Source organism: Vicugna pacos, chromosome 33, assembly GCF_048564905.1.
Source record: "Vicugna pacos chromosome 33, VicPac4, whole genome shotgun sequence".
NCBI classification, from domain to species: domain Eukaryota; kingdom Metazoa; phylum Chordata; class Mammalia; order Artiodactyla; family Camelidae; genus Vicugna; species Vicugna pacos.
The window spans coordinates 15,405,448-15,424,361 of NC_133019.1; the positions used below are offsets into that span (position 1 = coordinate 15,405,448).

Sequence of the window (18,914 nt, forward strand, 5' to 3'; positions counted from 1 at the left end):
TTAGCCCTGCTCTCCCACTGGGACAGAGGAGGAAAAGGTGGCCTTCGAGGTGTGGCTGAGCCTGTCTGTGCTCAGCCCTGGCCCTGTCTCGCATCAGGAACCCCTTATTCTGGGGCAGGCGGGGAGGCAGGGAGGCCCTGAGTGATGTGACCCGGTGGTCCTCCCTCCTCTTGACCTCCAGACCAGCCAGAGCTCCAAGCCTTCCAGAGCTACAACTTGGCACCGTTTCAACAACAGAAATTTGGCTTTTTAAAGATGAAATATAAATCAACCCGGTGAAGGAGGAATATTCTCACCACCTTGGAAATAACAGCAGTGATAACAAACAAGGTGCTGGCACCCACGGGCTCAGGCTCTAGGGAGCTGTCAGGGCATAATTTGCATGCTAAATACAATATTTTTAGCACCAAAGTTTGGAGCACTTAACTTGCCCTGAACACTTAATTACGGACTTTGATCTCCCTGAGCCTGAATGTAGCGCTAAGCCCGAGGAGAGGCTCCTGTCCCCAGAACACCTGGTTCCAGGAGGTGTGCAAAACAGGCTCCTAGTCTAGTTCAGCAACCCAGTGAACTCCTGGGGAAGATATCAGACCCCCAAGGGGGACCTCTCAGCTCTGGTACCCACTCCATAACCAACGCATGCACATGTGTGTGTGTGTGTGTGTGTATGCACACATGCGCGCGCACACACACACAATCTAGGAACACTCTTGAACCTGATGGGAGCTTAAAAGCTCATCATTAGAAATCTCTGGAGGTCACAGAGGTTTATTGGCTGCAGGAATTCCACAGATGAAAAAAGGAGGGAGAGAGAAAGAGAGGAAGGAAGGAAGGAAGGGAGAGAGGAGGGGAGGGAGGGAGGGAAGGCAGCCGAGAGAAGTTTGGAATGAGCGCTGACAGGGAGAAGAGGGGAAGAGGGCAGGCAGGGGCGGGAGGCGGGGCAGGGGAAAGTTGCCCACAGCTGTCACGAAGCTTCAAGTCTTTCTACCAGACAGCAGATTGACAGCTGGAGTGGGCAGGGGGCGGGCTGGGCTCCACCCTGCACCTCTGTGCTTCAGGGGCAAAGGACCCGGTGTGGGACCCAGGAACGTCAAGGTGGAAGGGGGCGGCCCAGGCTCTGGCTCTCTCCCCAGGGGCCCGGATCGCGGTTCCTTTGCCGGGACAGCGAGGGCAGAAGGGAGGCTGAAGCAGGCTGAAGTCCTCTGATTTTTTTTCTCCTCTCTGCCGTTCTCTGGACTTCCGTCTCTGCGCCCATCTTTGTCGGTAGAATGCCTTTTAATCAAAGGATCACTGATCTGCCTTTACAGAAGGTGGAGTCGGCACCCCCTGACCCCCTCCCCCAGACCGCAGCAAGGAAGCACCACGTTAGGGCGGGAGGCTTCCGGGTTCGGCACAGCAGGGCACTTTGCATCCGTCCTCTCCGATGTCCACTTGGGAATGCAAGTCCTCCATGCTCCCGGCCCTCTCGGGCATTAGTCCAACAATCACAGCTCCTGGCTAGGAATGGTGACCACTGCCAAGGGCACTAGATGACAATGACAAGGACACTGGAGGCAGCAGCCCCAGCGTGCTCGGCCTGGAACAAGTAGGCAGGGACTTGGCAAGAAGACTGATGGCAGAGGACTTCCTCAACAGCAGGATGGGAGGTCCCTGAGAGAAGTGACCGCAGACCCTGCTTCCTGGTGGTCTCGGAACAGGGACAGTCAGTTGCCTGCAGCCAGGGTCTCTGAGGACCGACCCGCCTTGGGGGCCTTGTCAGTGTGCCCACCCATCTGGCATCCCTTCCCACACCACTCCTGTCCTGAGGATGTGTGGCCTGGCCCTGTTCCCTACTGCCTGTCTCCCCCAACCCGGGGCCCCAGCGCTCAGGCTGTGCAGTGGCGTTAGCACCCACTATCCATCTATGCAGGGGCCGTGGTGGGCCTCGCCTCATGTGATCTTCTGTCCTCTTCATCACGCCCAGGGATTGGTCCCTATGACCCCAAGTCTGTCATGCAGGAAGGGTGGTGGCCCAGGTGGCAAGGTTGACCTTTCAGCCCAGGTCTTTCAATCCTACATCTTATCTTATTCATTCTTCCCATTCCCTGACCAGCTCTGAGCAAAGTTGGAAGAGACTGACTACTGTGTTCAGAAAAAAAGGAGAGAGAGAAGGAAAAACCATTTGGGACAAGACTTTTAGGACGCTGCCCCTGGGGGGCATGATGGCCATTTGGACTGCCAGAGCAAGGGAGAGTGTGCAGGCAAGTTGGATGCTGAAGGACAGGTGGGACCCAGAGGGCACTGGGAGGAGAGGGGACCAGGAGTGCGAGCAGGAAGGGAGCCGTGGGGTCGGCCTGTGCTTGTGGGCGCGGTGGCGGGACTAGCTGTAGGGCCAGAGGACACAGGCCTGGGGACGCTGGAGCCACATACTGGAGGCTGAACAAGTAGGGAGTTGTGTTCTGTTGGTGCGGGTGGGGGTGGCAGGGGAGGAATGCTCTCGAACAGAGGATGAGAGATGCCATCCATAAGTTCAGGGAGCCCTGGGGATGCTCTGTTGCTCTGCCCACTGGCTGCTCCCCCTCCCCTGCCATGGCTGGAGACCGGCCTCCTCCTCTTCAGCCTGGCCCCTCATCACTCTTTCCTGGAGCTCCATGCCCCAGGTCAGCTTGGGACAGACACACTCTCCCGGTCTCCTCATTTCCTCCCGTGTCTAGGATATCTTTTCAGCCTCAAGGCATTTTCCACTGATCACTGGGGATCCCATGGTGACAATTGCAGTGTGAGGGGCCACAAGTGCCAGGACCGGGGAGGGGCAGACTCCACCAGTTCCCGGAGCCGGCTTGTCCTCTGAGACGTCGCAGAAGCCTGTTTGGACGTCTGCACTGCTGCACTTTAACTCCTGCTGACACAGCTTGCCCAGCCTCCCTGCTCCTTCCAGTTTCCTGGCCTCACAATCAGGGCAAACCCACCAAGGGATGGCTTCTCCCAGCGCAGGAAGCCACCAGGTAGACCTACCCGGGTCATCTGCATTTCTGGGGACAGCCAATAGGTGGCGACATCTCCCAGGGCCCAGGAGCGTCCTTGGGGAGGGACGGATGGTTTAAGCAGCGTTTAGGACCAGGAAGGAGGCTCTAGTCTAGATGAAGGTACCGGGTGCATGGGACAGAAACATGGTGAGAAAGGACAGGACCAGAATGATGGGGAAGAAGCAAAGTAAAGTGAGTCCCAGCACGAGCTGGTAACACGCATCATTTAATTTCATCCTCTTGACAATAAACCTGTTACAAATAAGGAGGCTGAGCCCAGGGAGTCTGGGTAAAGACCCCACCCCAGCTCTGCCAGACTCCAACCTCCTCACAGGCGGGACCCCCTCCTCTGCCACCCCTTCCCTCACCCGACACGCCGCTGAGAGCGTCTTGGGAATGAGTGATTCCTTCTGATTGCATCTGCCCTCAGCTCGGAGTGACAGCAGCTCCCAGTTGCCTCTCATATTGAATCTAAGCTCCAGAATTGAGACGGACATCAAGGTCACCCCAGAGGTGCCCACCCTCCCGTCCCCATCTCTTCCGCTGTCTGCACCTGCACCCCCAAAACGAAAGCCCTTCCTGATCAACCCCGCTCGGCTCGCTAACAGACTGGTTGGGGAGAGGGAGACTGTAGACTGCACCGTCCGCCAGCCACCTGTGGCTGCTTAAAGTTAACCTGTTGAAATGAAAAATTGGGTCCCTCAGTTGCACCAGCCATAGTTCAAATGCTCAGCAACATGTGGAGTTAGCGGCAGACACGGAAGATTTCCATCTTCTCGAAAAGTTCTGTTGGACAGAGCTGATCTAGAATGACCCCTACATTAAGAGTTGGGGTCCCTTAGCCAAGTGAGGAGGAAGGGGGGAGCAGGCTAGTGGAGGGGACAGGAAGGCTCAGTTTGGGACACTGAGTTTAGGGTCTACAGGACCTCCACGTGGAAGTGCCCCATAGGAAATCATGGGTTCCTATCCCCCTCCCCCTCTAGTCTCCCCAAAACAGTTTTGAAATTCACCTAGAGACCTTCTCCTTAGGAATTTCAAGGGCCCCACAACAATCCAATTCTAAACACCCCGAGGAGACCTCTAGAAGGCAGCTGTGTTGAAATGGGACTCAGAGTAGATGCCGTGTGTGTCTGCATGGGTCTGTGTCTGTGTCTGGCTAGGGCTGGCTTGAGAAAGGCAAAGAAGATTCTAGTAGGCAATGAAAAGGCTGTGTTGGCTGGAGCTGGCCTGAAATCACCTCAGTTATCTCTCGGAGGAAGGGAGTAGAGAAAGCAAGGGTCTGAGGATCTCCGCTTAGACCCTGGGATCGTCAGAGTTGAAAAGAACCCTAGGGCATCTCTGTGCGGTCTCTGCCATTTACAGGACAATAGGTGCACGAACATGCAGCCCCACACCCCTTCCCCGGCTCAGGCAGAATCCCACGCTTGGATCTAGACTCAGACCTCAGGGTGCGAGAAGCCACCAGCACCATGCCCCCTCCCTTTCCTCCTGCTCCTGCGTGTTCTAGGAAACACAGAACTCCCAGGGCCATTTGCAACTACAAGTTTTACCCAGGGCTTCATTGCAGGGAGAAGGTGAGGCTGCCCCACGCCCCCAAGTCCTCAGGAGTCTCCCCTCAGCCAACCTGGAGAGGAAAAGACAGCCATCCCTGGGGGTGTGGGTTGAGGGGGTGTCTGCGGTGATGCTAAGGAAAGTCATAGAGAGAAACCACGCAACGCCCCCTGGTGGTTGCTCTCAGTTCTGGCTGCTCTCCAGCTAATACCAGGATCCTGCCCTAGATTCCAGTTTAACTGGTCAAAGGTAGGGCCAAGTATTTAAAAACGCTTTCCTTTCTCCCCACATGCCCACACCTCGCCCAGGAGATCCTAATGTGCAGGCTTGATTTATAACCTCTGTTCCAGGGCACAACTCAACTCAGTGCTGCCCCAGGGCTCTCTGTGACAGCTGGAGGCTGTGGCTTGGTGAGGGGAGTATCCAGGGGCCGTGAGGCTGGCACCAGAGCCCAGGGATCACAGGGTGGGAGACGCAATGCCACCAGCTCTGCTAGAAAGGTCTCAGGCACTCGGCATGTACATGGGGCCACCGGCATCCTCTGCTCTGCCTCTGTCATCCCATGCTCACGCGAAGCTGGTGAGTGATGGCCCCACGCCCAGCCCTCGAGGGTGACACTCAAAGGTGCGCCTGCCAGCTGGCTGGGGTTGTCCCCAGCCAGTGGTTTGGGCAGAGGATTCCTTTTCTCTGACAGCTAACAAAACATCCTTTAGTTGGAGAGTCTGCTCCATCTGCCTGAAGAGGGAGAGAGGAGCAGGATAGGAGCCTGAGGGTGCTGGTCCCCCCACCACAACCTGCAGTCCCGCCCCGCCCCCTCCCAACAGTGGGCCAGCCCTGGCAGGGCCTGAGAGGAAGGAGAAGCCGCTGGCCGCTGAGCCAGGGCTCAGTCACACAGGATGGTGCGAGCAGCCCCAGTCTGCCCCACACCCAGAGGGAGCGAGCTCCCTGCACCACAGGCGAGGAGGAGGTCCCTGCCCTGTGGGCTCCACACAGAGCCCAGATAAACTACCCACCGTGTGACATCACCACCTCGCCCCCTCCCACAACCGCACCTGCCTCCTTCTCGGTGGGAACTCATCCCTATGTATTATACACACACCGCACCACACACACACGCACACGCTCGCACACGGCCCATAGCAATGCCACTGGCCCCAGAGGTCAGTCAATCTCTAAGCAGGGGGCTCAGATCCACGGCTTTATTGACATCAGGGTTTGAAACCTGGCCCGGCACAGCAAAGGCTGGGACAGGGGGACCGAGGACCCGTGTAGGATCCCTCGTGGGCAGTTGGAGCAGATCCTTTCCTCCTCCGTAAGAGACTGGGGGCAGACCCAGGCACCGGGACCAGGGCCACCAGGAAGGTGGTCAGTGTAGTCGCAGGGGCCTGGCTGGGGCTTTCAATGGGAAGTGGAAATTTCCTCCAAACTTTTGCTCCTGGCCATGCACAAAGCACACGCGCCTGGCAGCCCTGAGCAACACCCCCCCTTCCACCACCCAGGGGGCAAGTCACGCAGACATGAGCTGGGAGGGAACAATTCCTTCTCCTCTGTGCCTCCCTCCGATTTCAGAGAGGGTTTCTAGGATGCAAGGGCCCCTGTGAGCTCAGGAGCAAGTGGTTAAAGTTGCCAGGAGCCTTGGGAATAAAGAAGGAACTCACTTTGGGGGCTGGGGTCCAGGTGCAGGAGGAGGAGGCCAGGGGTCTGCTGGAGATGCACACAGAGGAGGAGCTGAAAGGTAAGGGGACCCCTTCCTAGCTACAACTAGTCGAGCTACAACTCAATGTCCCCCTTCCTGGCCCTCCATCACCCAGGAGATCAGGTTCCTGTCTCCTCTCAAGGTCAAAGGGGCAGGTGGCAAGTACAAGAAAGGGGCCCTGTCAGAAGTCCAGCTGCACTTCCCCCAGGAGACCCCAGGTTGTCTAAACTTCCGTCTGGGCTCCAGGCTCAGCCCTGCCCAGAATGGCTAGCGAGGGATCCTTGTCCTCTAGGAAGGTGACAATGCCCTGCTTTTGGCTCCGGAGGGCCAGCTGCAGGGGGGTGCAATCCACCCCATCCTGGGTGTCCAGCCAGGCACCGGCCTTAATCAGCACTCTGAGGATGGCCATATTGCCCGTGAGGGCAGCCAGGTGGGCAGGTGTCCAGCCCACTTTGTTGCTGGCATGCACGTCTGCCTGGCGCTTCAGGAGGTTGGTGACACACAGGAAGGCACCGCTCTGGACCGCCAGGTGAAGAGGTGTCCAGCCTGACTGCTCGGCAGCATTGGGGTCAGCCCCACATTGCAGGAGTACTGACACCACCCCCTCTGCCCCATGGCGAACAGCCAGGTGCAGGGGGGGTCCAGCTCATGCCTCCGGGAGCCCCCACGTCCGCGCGGCTCTCAGCCAGCAGGTGGATGATCTCCAGGTGGCCCTTGTAGGCTGCTAGATGCAGGGCTGTCCAGCCCTGCCGGGTCGGCAGCTCAAGGCTGGCCCCGTACCTGAGCAGCATCTTGCAGATGAGGTGTTTGCCCCTGGCAGCCGCGATGTGCAGCGGGCGGCAGCCGCGATGTGCAGCGGGCTGCAGCCGCTCTGGTCAAGGGCATCGTGGGCCGTCCCACTCTTTAACAGGTGTTGGATGGCCCTCACTTTGCCTTGCTCCACCGCCAGGTGCAGTGGTGTCCTCAGGTTTCTCTGCCCAGCATCCAGCTCGGCCCCCTGCACCGTCAGCAGCTTAACCAGCCTGACGTGGCTGAAGTAGGCAGCCACATGGAGCGGGGTCTTGCCCTCAGCTTCACGCAGGTTGGGGTCAGCCTGACGGGAGACCAGAAGCCGTGACACGTTCTCAAAGTTGTTCTGCGCGGCCAGGTGGAGTGGGGTCCACCCCTCATGCTCCTGGGCGTCCACACGGGCCCCGTGGTCCAGGAGCAGACGAGCGGTGCAGTCATCCCCATTCTGGGCCGCAAAGTGCAGCGGGGCCCAGCCGTCCTCATCCTCCAGGTTGGCGTCGGCGCCGTGCTCCAGGAGCAGGGCGCAGAGGTCGGGCTGCTGATCCTGGGCGGCGATGAGAAGGGGCGTGTAGCCGCAGGCTGTCTGGCAGTCCACATCGACCTCGTGGGCCAGCAGCAGCCTCACCTGCTCCAGGCTGCCCTGCGCCACCAGGAAGTGGAGAGGGGTGACCTTATTCTGGCATAAATGCAGCTGCTTATCACTTGGGACCAGGCTCTCACTGTCTGAGAGCTGCAGGACCTGCTTCAAGTAGTCTGCTAAGTCTGCTGGGAGGAAGATGAGATTGAGAAAAGGACCTCTGACCTATCCAAAGGTCATCCTGGCCATCCCCCTGCCTCCTGGAAGTACCATCCAGAACCAAGACATAGAGGAGGGCAATGTCTTTCTCGATACCCCAGATCTCTACGTGGGCCCCACTGTCCTAGAGAGCTGAGTCTGGCATCTTTACGTACAGATGAGGAAGAGAGAGAGTCTGGGGTGCAAATTCTGACTCCACCCCTTAGCATCATGTGCCCTCTGCCTCTTTAAGCCTCTAGATCCTGATCTGTAAAGGGCACACGAATAATGCCCACCTCACGCCACCACTGGGAGGACAAATCACGTAGGTGAGAACCTCCAGAGGAGCGCTTGGCACAAAGTAAATAAATGCAAGTTGAAGATCAATTTGTGGTGAAGCTTTGGGATCTGAACTCCTCCTGAGGTCATTAAGGATCCACTTCCTCCGGCTCTTCCCAGTGGTACATTAGAATTAAAAGCAACAATCTCCAAAACAGAACAACAAACAAACGAAAATCACTGCCCAGGCCAAACCCCCAGAGACTCTGATTGAATTTTTCTAGGGTGGCTCAGGCAACGTGTATTTTTTTCATTTCCCAAGTAATTCTAATTACGCAGCCGTGGTTGGAAACTGATGCTCCCCGGTCCCTCAGGCCGGGAAGGGAGGAGTCCGGCCTCAAAAGAACACAGACCTGAAGGGGAAGCAAAGCCAGGACCCCCCAGGGCGTGTGCATTTCTGGAACACAGGGCCAAGTGCTGGGAAAGGGACACCTGGACTCCTGATTTGTGATGGGCCTGGGGAAGAGGGCGGGCCAGCGAGGCTGCGGAAAGGATAGGGGTTGATTCCACTTTCTCCTCGCTGTGGGTTCTCTGATTCCAGCTGTGTGCTCGGGACTCACCGCTGTCTGTCAGCTCCTGACCGACCTCCTCACCGACCTGGGGAGGCGGAAGCAGATGTGGAGGGGAGACCAGGTGGGCAGGGTAGCTCTGGTCTGTGCCGTCCTCCACACCTCCCCTCTCTCCGGCACTCTCTGCCACCTGTCAGGACTCCCAGCCCACCCCATCCTCGGAGACCCTCTCCTCTCTCACCTCTGCCACCAGCTGTGTCTAGAGGAAAACCCTGCGCAGGAGATACCCTCCCAGAAAGAGGGGGCCCAGGGCCTTGAGTTCCCCACAGGCCACAGGGAAGGCAGGGGGGCTCCTTGAGTTTAGTTGGGAGCCACACGCTAGCCCATGGCTGGCCCGCAGGTGAGGCTATGGACCGGCGAGCAGGGATGATGCTCGCTGACACCCACGGTGGGAGAGCCTGGGGGAGCCCGGGAGAGCCGCGGTCTCCCTCCGCAGGACCCGCTCTGTTTCATCCCACACATGTAAGCGAAGGCATGTCCTTCTCAGAGGCTCTCGGCTACCACCAGCCCTTAGACCACCTTTGAGCAAATCAGGAAAAGGTGTCCCCGAGTGGCTGCCTGGCTTGGCCCGCGGAGGCTGAACCGGCTCCGGTCCCCACCTGCCCCTCGGCCATGCGGCCTGCGAGGAGGGCACGCCCGTGCGCGCATCCTCAGCGCCTGCCAGAGAGCGGGCGCCGCCCCCACTCACCTGCCGGGGCCCGCGCAGGCGCCGTGTGCAGGACACCTTCCTGGCCAGGGCCTCGCTCTCCGGGTCGGCCACAGCGCTCTGGAGCAGGGACAGCAGCATGTCTGTCTCGATTGTGATGTCTGCTCCACGAAACAGAGAGAGAGCAAAAGAAGTGACAGGCTGGCCAGCAGTTCCCTCCCCGTTTTAAATACGCTAACATGTCCTGGGTCCTCCATCCCAAAGCCCATCCCGGGGCTCGGGGCCATCCGCACATGCGCACCAGAAGGGAAGCGAGCTGGGTCCCAGCCTTGGCTCAGTGGGGCCACATCTGGCAAGTCGTCGACCCTTTGAGGGTCAGACCTTTTCAATAGAATGAGGGGGCAGGGCTAGGCGATCTCTAAGACGCTCACGTTTACACGTATATGTGCGTTTACATAATCCCCGAAGGAGGGGATGACCTTAGGGTCCATCCATCCTGTGATCTCACGGTCTGGGAGCATTTCACAGTGAGGACACTGCAGCTAACTGGAGACCCAGAAGCAGCAGAGCCAGGCCCAGATGCCTTCGGAAAACGAGGGTTTTCTGCTCTACCTCCCAGAGGGGTCTACACTAACCCGAAGAGCCTGGACTGCAGTTCTCTGGCCCCACGGGCCATCCCCCTGCACTGTGGTGCAGAATCTGCCCCAGTGCCATCAGGGCCCTCCCTGCAGAGCTCTCAGGAGTGGCTTGGGGCTTCAGTCATCTCTCCAGGCCCACCAAGATCCCTACCCCACCCCCCTCCCCAGTCCTTGTGTAGGCCAGGCTGATGAAAACCTGAAAACCAAGGCCTCTTCTTGGGGTCCTGGTCCCAGCAGTGCCTCATGAGGTCCACCACCTGCTGGACTTCACCCGGCCACTCATCGGAGGCAGGCTGCGGGGACGCCGCGCACCTGCGGCCACTCGGATGATAATGGTCATCATGTTGAAGCCTGTGACGGGAAGCCCAGGCTGTACGGTGCTGGGGGACAGGGGCGGAGGGGCTGGGCAGGAGGCTGGGGCTCTGAGGATCCTGACAGGGCAGGGCACACAGCAGGGGCTTCATAAATGCGCGGTGAGTTAAGGGTTAAACTACAGGCCGACCTGAGGTTCAGACTTCAGCAGCTGGGTCTCTGGTCCAGCTCCAGCCCCTCCCAGGCCACGCCGGGCCACGCCCCTCGCTGCCAGCCTTTGCTGTCCCAAGGCGGCAGGACTGAGCAGCTGGACTAGTTTACTTTGAACTTCACTAGGTTATCCAAGTTCCCTGACAATCTGTTTGCCTGGCACCTGGGTGGCAGGGCTGGGGGTGGAAGAGGCAGGAAAGAGCACTTGGAAGCCAAGGAATTAGAGGCAGAAAGCGTGGCCTGGGCTGAGTTTTGTCCTGCCTTTCACTGTCACATGAGCTCTAGGAAGTCTAGGGGAGGAAGGATGGGGGGGGGTGAGGACAGGACTCCTGAAAGAGCAGTGTGATTCCCAACACAAACTGCCACCTGCCCCACCCCCACGAGCCCCCACCCTCCCACAGCCCCTTCCAGGACCCCACCTGACAGTGCCACCATCACCTGTTACCTGAGCACGGTTTCTTCTGCGTGAGGAGCTCCCTGATGACAATCCCAAAGCTGCATACAGGGGACAGTAACCCTGAGTGACTTTCTTGGATATCCACGGTCACCCCAGCCAGGGGGGTCCCACGGACCACACAATCCCAGGTTAAAGCCTCTCCAGCCAGAGCCGCCCTCCATCCCTCCTCCTCCCACGTGGGCAGGGTGGGGCCAGACCTCATCCCTGTCCTGCCCTGCCTTCTGGGCCGGTGAAGTCCAGGCAGAGGGTTGACAACAAGCTACTTCCTGGGTGTGTGGCAGGGAGCCCAGCCTCCTCCTCACCTGTACACATCGTATTTGGGCCCCGGGCCCTTGTTAGTCTCCAGGAACATCTCAGGGGGGATGTAGCTCAGTGTGCCCTGCAGAGCTGACCTCTTGATGTATTGTATCCGGGTCGACTGTTCCATCCACTTGGACAGGCCGAAGTCTGAAACCTGGGAGGAAGCCAGAGGTGGCGATGGGGGTGGGGCAAGACAGTCTGGCCTCCAGAAAACTGCCTGGACTTCTCATCCCTGCCCTGTCTTCATTTCCAGTCTAGTGTCTCCACTGAGAGCATGAGCTCTCTCCTGGGGCTACCACATACGACACAATGAACGTGGACAAGTTAGTTATCTTCTCAGAGCCTCAATTGCCTCACCTATAAAATGGAAAAATATGGGTACTTAGGTCCTAGTGCTACTATGAACATGAAATGAGGAAACAGGCAAAAAGCACTCAGAACCGTGCCTGGTGTAGCACGTGGTAGGTGCAGCCATTACCCAGAGGACTGTGGAGACAGCTGCCAGCTTCGGTGAGCTTCCGTTCACCCCACTGCCACGAGCCCTGAAGCACTTACACCATGTCTGTTATCCCGCACTTTGATTATATCCATTGATTCATTCAGACACTGACTGACAATTCACTGAGTGCCAACTAGGCCAGGCACTGGGGACAGGTCTTTGCACCTATGGCTCTCCTAAGTGCTTATTCAAATATAGTCACTAATGAAAAAGTTTCACAAATGGCTATACACTTACAATCGGGGTTAGCCACGTGGAGAGACAGAGGGACAGCTTCGGTGTATAACAGGGGCTTGTAGGGGTGGATCAGGGAAAACCTCCCTGAGGAGGTGCTGTTTAAGCTGAGAGCTGAAAGATGAGTAGGCCTTTGCTAGGGGGAGTGGGGGAACACTGTTCTTGGCAGTGAGAACAGAATGTGCAAAGGTCCTGGGGCAGAAATAAAAGTGTGACGTGTTTTATAGGAACTGAAAAAATGGCCATTGTGATCTTTTTAAAGAATCATCTCATCCTTTACATGCATCCTCGTTTGAAGCAAAGAACGGGACAGACTGGGGTTATTCTACCCACTCTGGAAATGAAAGACTGAGATCCAAAGAGGTTTATTGCAGGCATCCTGATACCCAGTTTCATGCACCAAATTCCAATCTGCTTTAGGTGTGATCCCTGCCTGTAGTATTTGTCCATGAAGGGAGCTGCTTAAAACCCTTGACAGGTCAGTCAGGCGGGTAGATAATCTTGCTCATCGGGAGAAGACTCTGGAGTAAAAGGGGCAGAGAGGTTCACCAGGGACCTTACCTTGACATGCATGTGGCTGTCCAGGAGGATGTTGCCTGGCTTGAGGTCCAGGTGGAGCAGAGGTGGCTTAATGCTGTGGAGGAAGTTCATGGCCAGGCTGGTCTCATGGATGATGCGGAACTTGAGCTGCCAGCAGAGGCTGTGGGTGGGCAGCGTCTTCTCCAGGGAGCCATTGGCCATGAACTCCATCACAATACCCAGGGGCTGCTTGCATACCCCATAGATGGCCACGATGTGCTGAAACTTGATCTTCTCCATTTTGGCTGCTTCTTTAATGAGGCAGTTCACCTCGGAGCTATGGAGGGGCAGGAGCACGAGATGGAAGGAGGTGACCCTTTAATTACAAGTGCAACTAGCAGAACACACAAACTAGGCTTGCTGCCAGGCTGTGCGACCCAGAGAAGCCTCAGGAGCTTGCAAGGCAGTGGAGGAGGAAAGAGGCATGAAAGGATGCTCAGGGGATGCCCAGATGAGGGTCCAGGTGGCCCCAGCAACGAGTCAGCAAGTAGATGAATCTGCAAATTTAAGAGGGAGCCCATTCTATAGAAGTGGCCACAAAAAGCCTACCATTTATTCTGGCTACTTGTCTGTAAGTCTGTCTCCTCCCAGGAGATCGCAAGCCCCTGGAGAACCAATGGCATGCCTCCTACTTCTGTTTTAAAATATCATTTATTGCCATTTTGATTATGAAAGTAATACATATATCTTGTAGAAAAATCTAGGGAATAGAAAAGAAAGTTACATCTTCAGTAATCCAACCTTCCAGAGCTGGCCTCTGTTCATCACTTAGTATATTCTTTCCCAACACATTTCAATACATTTTCTCCCTCCCTTTCATTCCTTTCTTCTCTCCCCCTCGCCATCACATAGTGTGGGCTGTTTTATGACCTGCTGTTCCCTGTTAGTGGAGCATCCTACGTCCTTATTCTCCCAAAGCGAGCTCTGTAGTGGCTGCGTGGTATTCCACTTTAGAGATGAACTTTAATTATCCATCTTTGTCCTCCCCACAGCACATGGCCATGCACAGCACAACGCATCCTTGTGGAACTGAACAGAAGTCAAGACTTACGGGGAAAGCCTTACAAAATAAGCATTTGCAAACCTTTCACTCCTTTCACTATACCTGCCCACGGAACAGTAAATATGCAAATTGTTAGGGGTTGCTCAGGGACTGCGGGGATGAAGGTTAAGGAGAAATGACATTTTTAAAAAGCAAAGTATTTGCAAAGCTGCGTTGGCCCTGCAGTCAGAGGCTGCTGGAAATGTGCTCGCAGGACGTCCCTGGGAAGCCAGCCAGAGATTCTTGACCTCTAGGAAAAAACCTCTGCTCTCCCTCACATCTGGAAGGGTTGGCTAGTCCAGGTTTCTGCTGTTCTCTTATTTACTTCTCTACTGTTTATTTTTTTAAAATACAGTTGAGTTTGTTTTATTTATTTTTTACTTTTGGGGAGTAGGTAATTAGGTTTATTTATTTTTTAATGGAGGTACTGGGGATTGAACTCAGGACCTCATGCATGCTAAGCACACGCTGTACCACTGAGCTATACCCCCATCTTTTACTTTCTTTACCGTTCAAGGGATCTCCCTCTCCCTCTGATATTTTTTTTAAATATTTTTAAATCTTGTCCTTTTGAGTTCACAGGAACTAGAAGACCTGTGTCATGAAGTAGAAAAAGCAAGGGATCTGGGATTGCACTGCTCTGATTTCAAATTCCATTTTCACCATTTATTTTCTGCATGACCCTGAACAAGCAAACTTGCCGGGCCTCAGTTTCTTAACTGTAAAATGGGAACAACAGTAATTTGCACAATTAACCCTTGACACCCAGACTTCTTGAAAACACTTGCTGCATCCATTGTCTCTCTCTTTTCCTCATCTCCCACCACCCCCTTCCATCCAGTTTCTGGTCTTAATACTCCACTGAGCAGCTGTTAGTAAAGTCACCAATGACCCCCACTGTAGCCTACTAGCAATTTCCAGTTCTCGGCTTAGGGTCAGTTCATCTGTGGTTCTTTCGCGGGTTCCCATTCTGTTCCTGGACCAGCGGGCCCAGTCCCAGGCCCTCTTCTTTCCTCCCCTCACTCTGTGCCATCTCTAGGCAATCTCAGAACTTCCAACTGGGTATTCAGCATTTAATGCATCTAAAGCTGAACTCTCCATTCTCCCCTCAATCCTGCTCCTCCCTCAGCCTTCTGCATCCCAGTGAGTGGGGCCTACATCCTTCTAGCCTTCAAAGGTCCTGATGTTATCCTTAATTTCTCCCTTCCTCTCCTTCCCTTGGCGCACCCTATCAGCTCCACCTTCAAAATATAGCAAGAATCCAACCACACATCACGTCACCTCTGTCCACTGGCATCGTGGCCCCAGCCTCCCAATTGGCTTCTTTACTTCTGTCTCTTTTCCTTCACTGGCAGCCAGAGTGATACTCTTAAAACACCAATCAGCGCATGTCACTGTTCTGCTCAGGACCACCCAGTGTTTCTCTTCTCATTCACAGTAAGAGCCGAAGGTCTGACGCTGGCTTATTCGGCCCTGCCTGTCCTGCTCCTAGGTGTAGATTGCTGATCTCGTCCCCTGCTCATCACTCCTTCCCCGACTCTCTTCCTGCTGGAAGGACTTCTAGTTCTTCCTCCATCATGTCAAGGCTATTCCCACCTCAGGGCCTTTGCACATGCTCTTCCCTCTGCCTAGACCACTAAGAGAGCTTAAGAGAGCCACATGGCTTGCTCTTTCTTTGCTTCAAATCTCTATTCTCAAATGGTACCTAGTTAGTAAGGACTTCAAGGCTATAGAAAATAGCAACCCTATTCCAACTCCAACCATCCTTATCCCTCCCAGAAGAGGAGGAGGAAGAAGATGAGGACAAGGAGGAGGAAGAGGATGGTGAGAAGGAAGAGTCTGATGATGAAAAAGATGGAGGAGAAGACGTAGAAAGGAAAGATGATGAAGATGAAGTTAGGGAAGAGGAAGAATTCGGACGTGATGGAGAAGTTGATGAAGATGAAGATGATGAGGATGAAGGGGAGGAATAAAGTGGGAAAGGTGAAAAGAGGAAGAAACAGATGATGAAAGACAGATGATTAAGACCCCAACTAACCTGCAAAAAAACCACACCTTGCTTTATTGGTGTTTATTGGCTGGACTGCTCAAACAGATTTGGTAGCAGTGTTTTCGTTTTTGTTTTTATAAGGTAGCTCTGGTACAAACTCCAGGACACCCACCCAGCTGAAGAGCCAAAGAATAGCGGTTGTGACATTCTGCCTTCCTCCATTTAGTCCCTCTTGGAAATCCACCAGCAAGCTTGGGGACTTCACCCCCCCAAAAGTTAGAAGCTTTGTTAAGTTTTCGTGTAAGACTCTTGCTTTAGCCTGGAGAGCTGTGACTGGTAAGTCGGTCATCTGTGGCTACCAGTTACACTGAAATTGTAACAGCATTTTTTACTTTCTGGACAACAGAGAAGCATTGTAAATAAAATCTTGCCATTTGGAGAGAGGAAAGCCCACAAATTAGTATTTCCAGATCAAATGTTTCTTTGGAAGGTCAGACTACTCAACTCTCCTCTTAGGAATTTTAATCAAGGAAAATGTCAAATGGTTGTAAGGGATATGGATAAAAATATTTGTTTGTTGGTTGGTTTGTTCGTTGTCTGTCTTCCTCCATTAGATTATAAACTCCATGAGGGAAGGAACTTTGCTTTGTTCACTCAGCGCTTAGAATGATTGAATGTCATCGATGTCCTAGCTTCAGTGACCACCTAAAACAAATGACTCACACATTTCTGTATTGTTAGCTCAGTGCTTTACTCTGAAGCCTCCTGGAAAGTCCTTATCGGCTGTTTAAAGGCGCCTAAAACGCCACATGTACAAAAGTGAACTCACAGTCTTTCTCTCCAAACCTGGGCCTTTTTTCATAGTCTATTTATTAATTATCAACAACCTCATTGAACGAACATGAACACCAGTTACGTGCCAGGCACTGAGGACAGAGCAGTGAACAAAACAGAGCCAGATCCTGCTCTCAAGAAATAGACATTCTAGTGGACCCTTTGTTTCTCTGGGCCAGCCAGACACCAAGTATCAGCAAATGTGGTGGGATTGAGACTGGAGCCTCATCTCAATGGGAAGGCAGAGTAGAAGGAAAAAGGTAGTAGGAGGGAAAAGGAAGCACGCCAAGGAGTGGCCATCGTGCGTGTGACAGGACTTGGGAGGCGTCAGAGAGGAAAACAAGGACAGAGACTTCAGCATCCCAGGCTCGACCTGCCAGCAGGGCCTGTGTGAGGGCCGGCGAGTGGCTGGACAGGCTCTCAGGCCAGCAGACGTCTCCCGCAGCCGCCGCAGCCTGCGATGGCTGCCCCGGGGCCACATCGGCCAGCCAGGGGGAGGGTGAGTGCGGTTCCCCCGGGGTCACTGAGCATCCCTGAGCCCAGGGGCACAGCCCCTCAGCAAGCCCGGCGCTGCCTGGCCTGCGAGTTTGGGGCGGAGTAGAGGGTGGCAGAAGGCCTTAGGGAACAGTCCTACCAGGCTGACCCCCAGGAGGAAGGAGGAGCTGGAAAATAGGAGGCGGGACCAGTCTGGGAGGTCGGATGGAACAAAGGCATCTCTGCAGGGTCGTTCCTGCTCACCTTTGACCTCGGTGGATTTCACAAACAGGTTTGATTCCACACACAGGGCCAAGGGTATTTCAGAGACGGAAACAGAGCTGGGCCTGGGGAGCTCAGGCCACTGGACAGAGTGTAGAAACTCTGAGAGGACGATCCTCAGCCTCAACCCGGCCGCCCCTCCCTCAGAAGCTTCCCAGGCTTCGGTTTCCCCTCCATGAAAGGAGTGGGGAGGTCCTGGTGGCGTCAGGCAGGAGGCAGGGGGGCACTTGATGGCGTACTCTGTCCGCCAGCGCTTGGGCCGGGCCTGGAACACCTGGCCGAAGCCGCCGCTCGCCACTCGGCGCCAGTCGCCCTCGAAGTCGTCGCGGGTGAAGACGGGGAGGCTGCCCAGCCGCTGCTCCACGCTCGCGGCCCCTCCAGGCTCCGCGCGCTCCCTGCGCGGCTGCAGCCGCCGCTTCCTGCTCCGCAGGTCCCAGGAGGGTGGGGATGGGGAGGCAGGCGGCCCTCCCTCCTTCCGCGCAAGGAGGAGCGGCTCCTGCCCCGCAGGGCCGGGGAAAACCCAACCTGAGCCCTGAGGCCCCCCCGGCAGCGATGGGGGCTTGGGGCTGAAAGGGGGAACATTCCTCCACAGCATCCCAAGAGACCCCGCCCCGCCCGGCATCCTCCCTCAGTCTCAGCCCGCGATTTCCAACCCCCCAGCCCCAGCTCTCAGCCCTTGAGCCTGGGTAGGTGCTGGGAGAGGAAGTCGTTCCGAATTTGGAAGCAGGAATCTGGCCAGAGAGGTCTGCCCCCTTTGATTTAGTTCTAAGTGGAAGTTGATTCACTTATTCATGCAACTTTTACAAGTTTCTGCAAGGTTCGAGGTTGTGCGAGGCGTCTCTTTGGTGGTGTGGGGGAGCCTGGAAGGGGGACCCTTCCATAGCAAGTACGGAGTAAACAAGTTGTAATGGGGATCTACTGGGCTGACTCTGTTGGCCTGACTGGCTTAAAGCTGTTGTTGGCTTTTTGTTTGTTTCTCTGTCAATCAGTCTCCGCGTGCTAAAGGTCACCAAGGAGGGGTCAGCAAGACCCATGGGGTGAGAGGCTGGACACCTGTCTGCAGGGCGCTCCCCTTTCTGGCACTGCTCTCGGCCCCAGCCTCAGAAGGGTCAGCACACCGGTTCTGGGGATGACCATGGGGAGGTGAGCTCCTTGGCCCAGTTACTGGGGGTGCTTGTTGCCAGGGGCCAGAGATGAGGCTCCAGGAGCCACTCGGGCATGACCAGGGCCCTGTCTGCTGGGAGGAGGGGCAGCCTGAGAGGGGATGACCGCAGGGCAGTGTTGGGGCCGTAGAGGAATCTGGCCGAGGGCTCAGTGCAGACTTGGGGCAAGAGGGGAGAGAAAATGTACCTGCAGAGCAAACGTGGCTGCTGGGCGGATGGGAAGCTGTCCTGGTGGGTGAAGTCAGCCAATGGCAAAGGGAAGGGAGGTGTCCCAGGGTAGCACATCTAGGGAGCCTCCTCTTCCTTTCTCCGGACTCCCTGCTTCCTTCCTCTTTCCTGGCAGCCACTGTGGGAGATCCCTTGGTCCATGTCTGGGGATACAAGTGAGGAGGCAGGAAAGCCTCCTGGTGCTAAGCCAGGTGGGCGGCTAGTGTTGGGGGGGGGGTGCCTCCGGGTCCTTGGTCCATGGAGCTGCCCTCTCATCTGAGAGACCCACAGAGCAGGGAAAATTATCAGTGCCTGAATAGGTG

At 55.7% G+C, this 18,914-nt stretch overlaps 1 protein-coding gene across 1 annotated transcript; it reads right to left on the minus strand.

Moving 5' to 3' along the window:
- Positions 1-6,475: 6,475 nt before the first annotated feature.
- On the minus strand, positions 6,476-17,843 carry ANKK1 (ankyrin repeat and kinase domain containing 1). The gene is given in 11 exon segments (XM_072953816.1): positions 6,476-6,889; positions 6,891-7,088; positions 7,091-7,803; positions 8,716-8,752; positions 9,413-9,531; positions 10,205-10,312; positions 10,315-10,359; positions 10,976-11,025; positions 11,290-11,441; positions 12,582-12,879; positions 17,413-17,843. Coding segments are annotated over 11 exon segments (2,565 nt in total).
- Between the last annotated feature and the right edge of the window lie 1,071 nt (positions 17,844-18,914).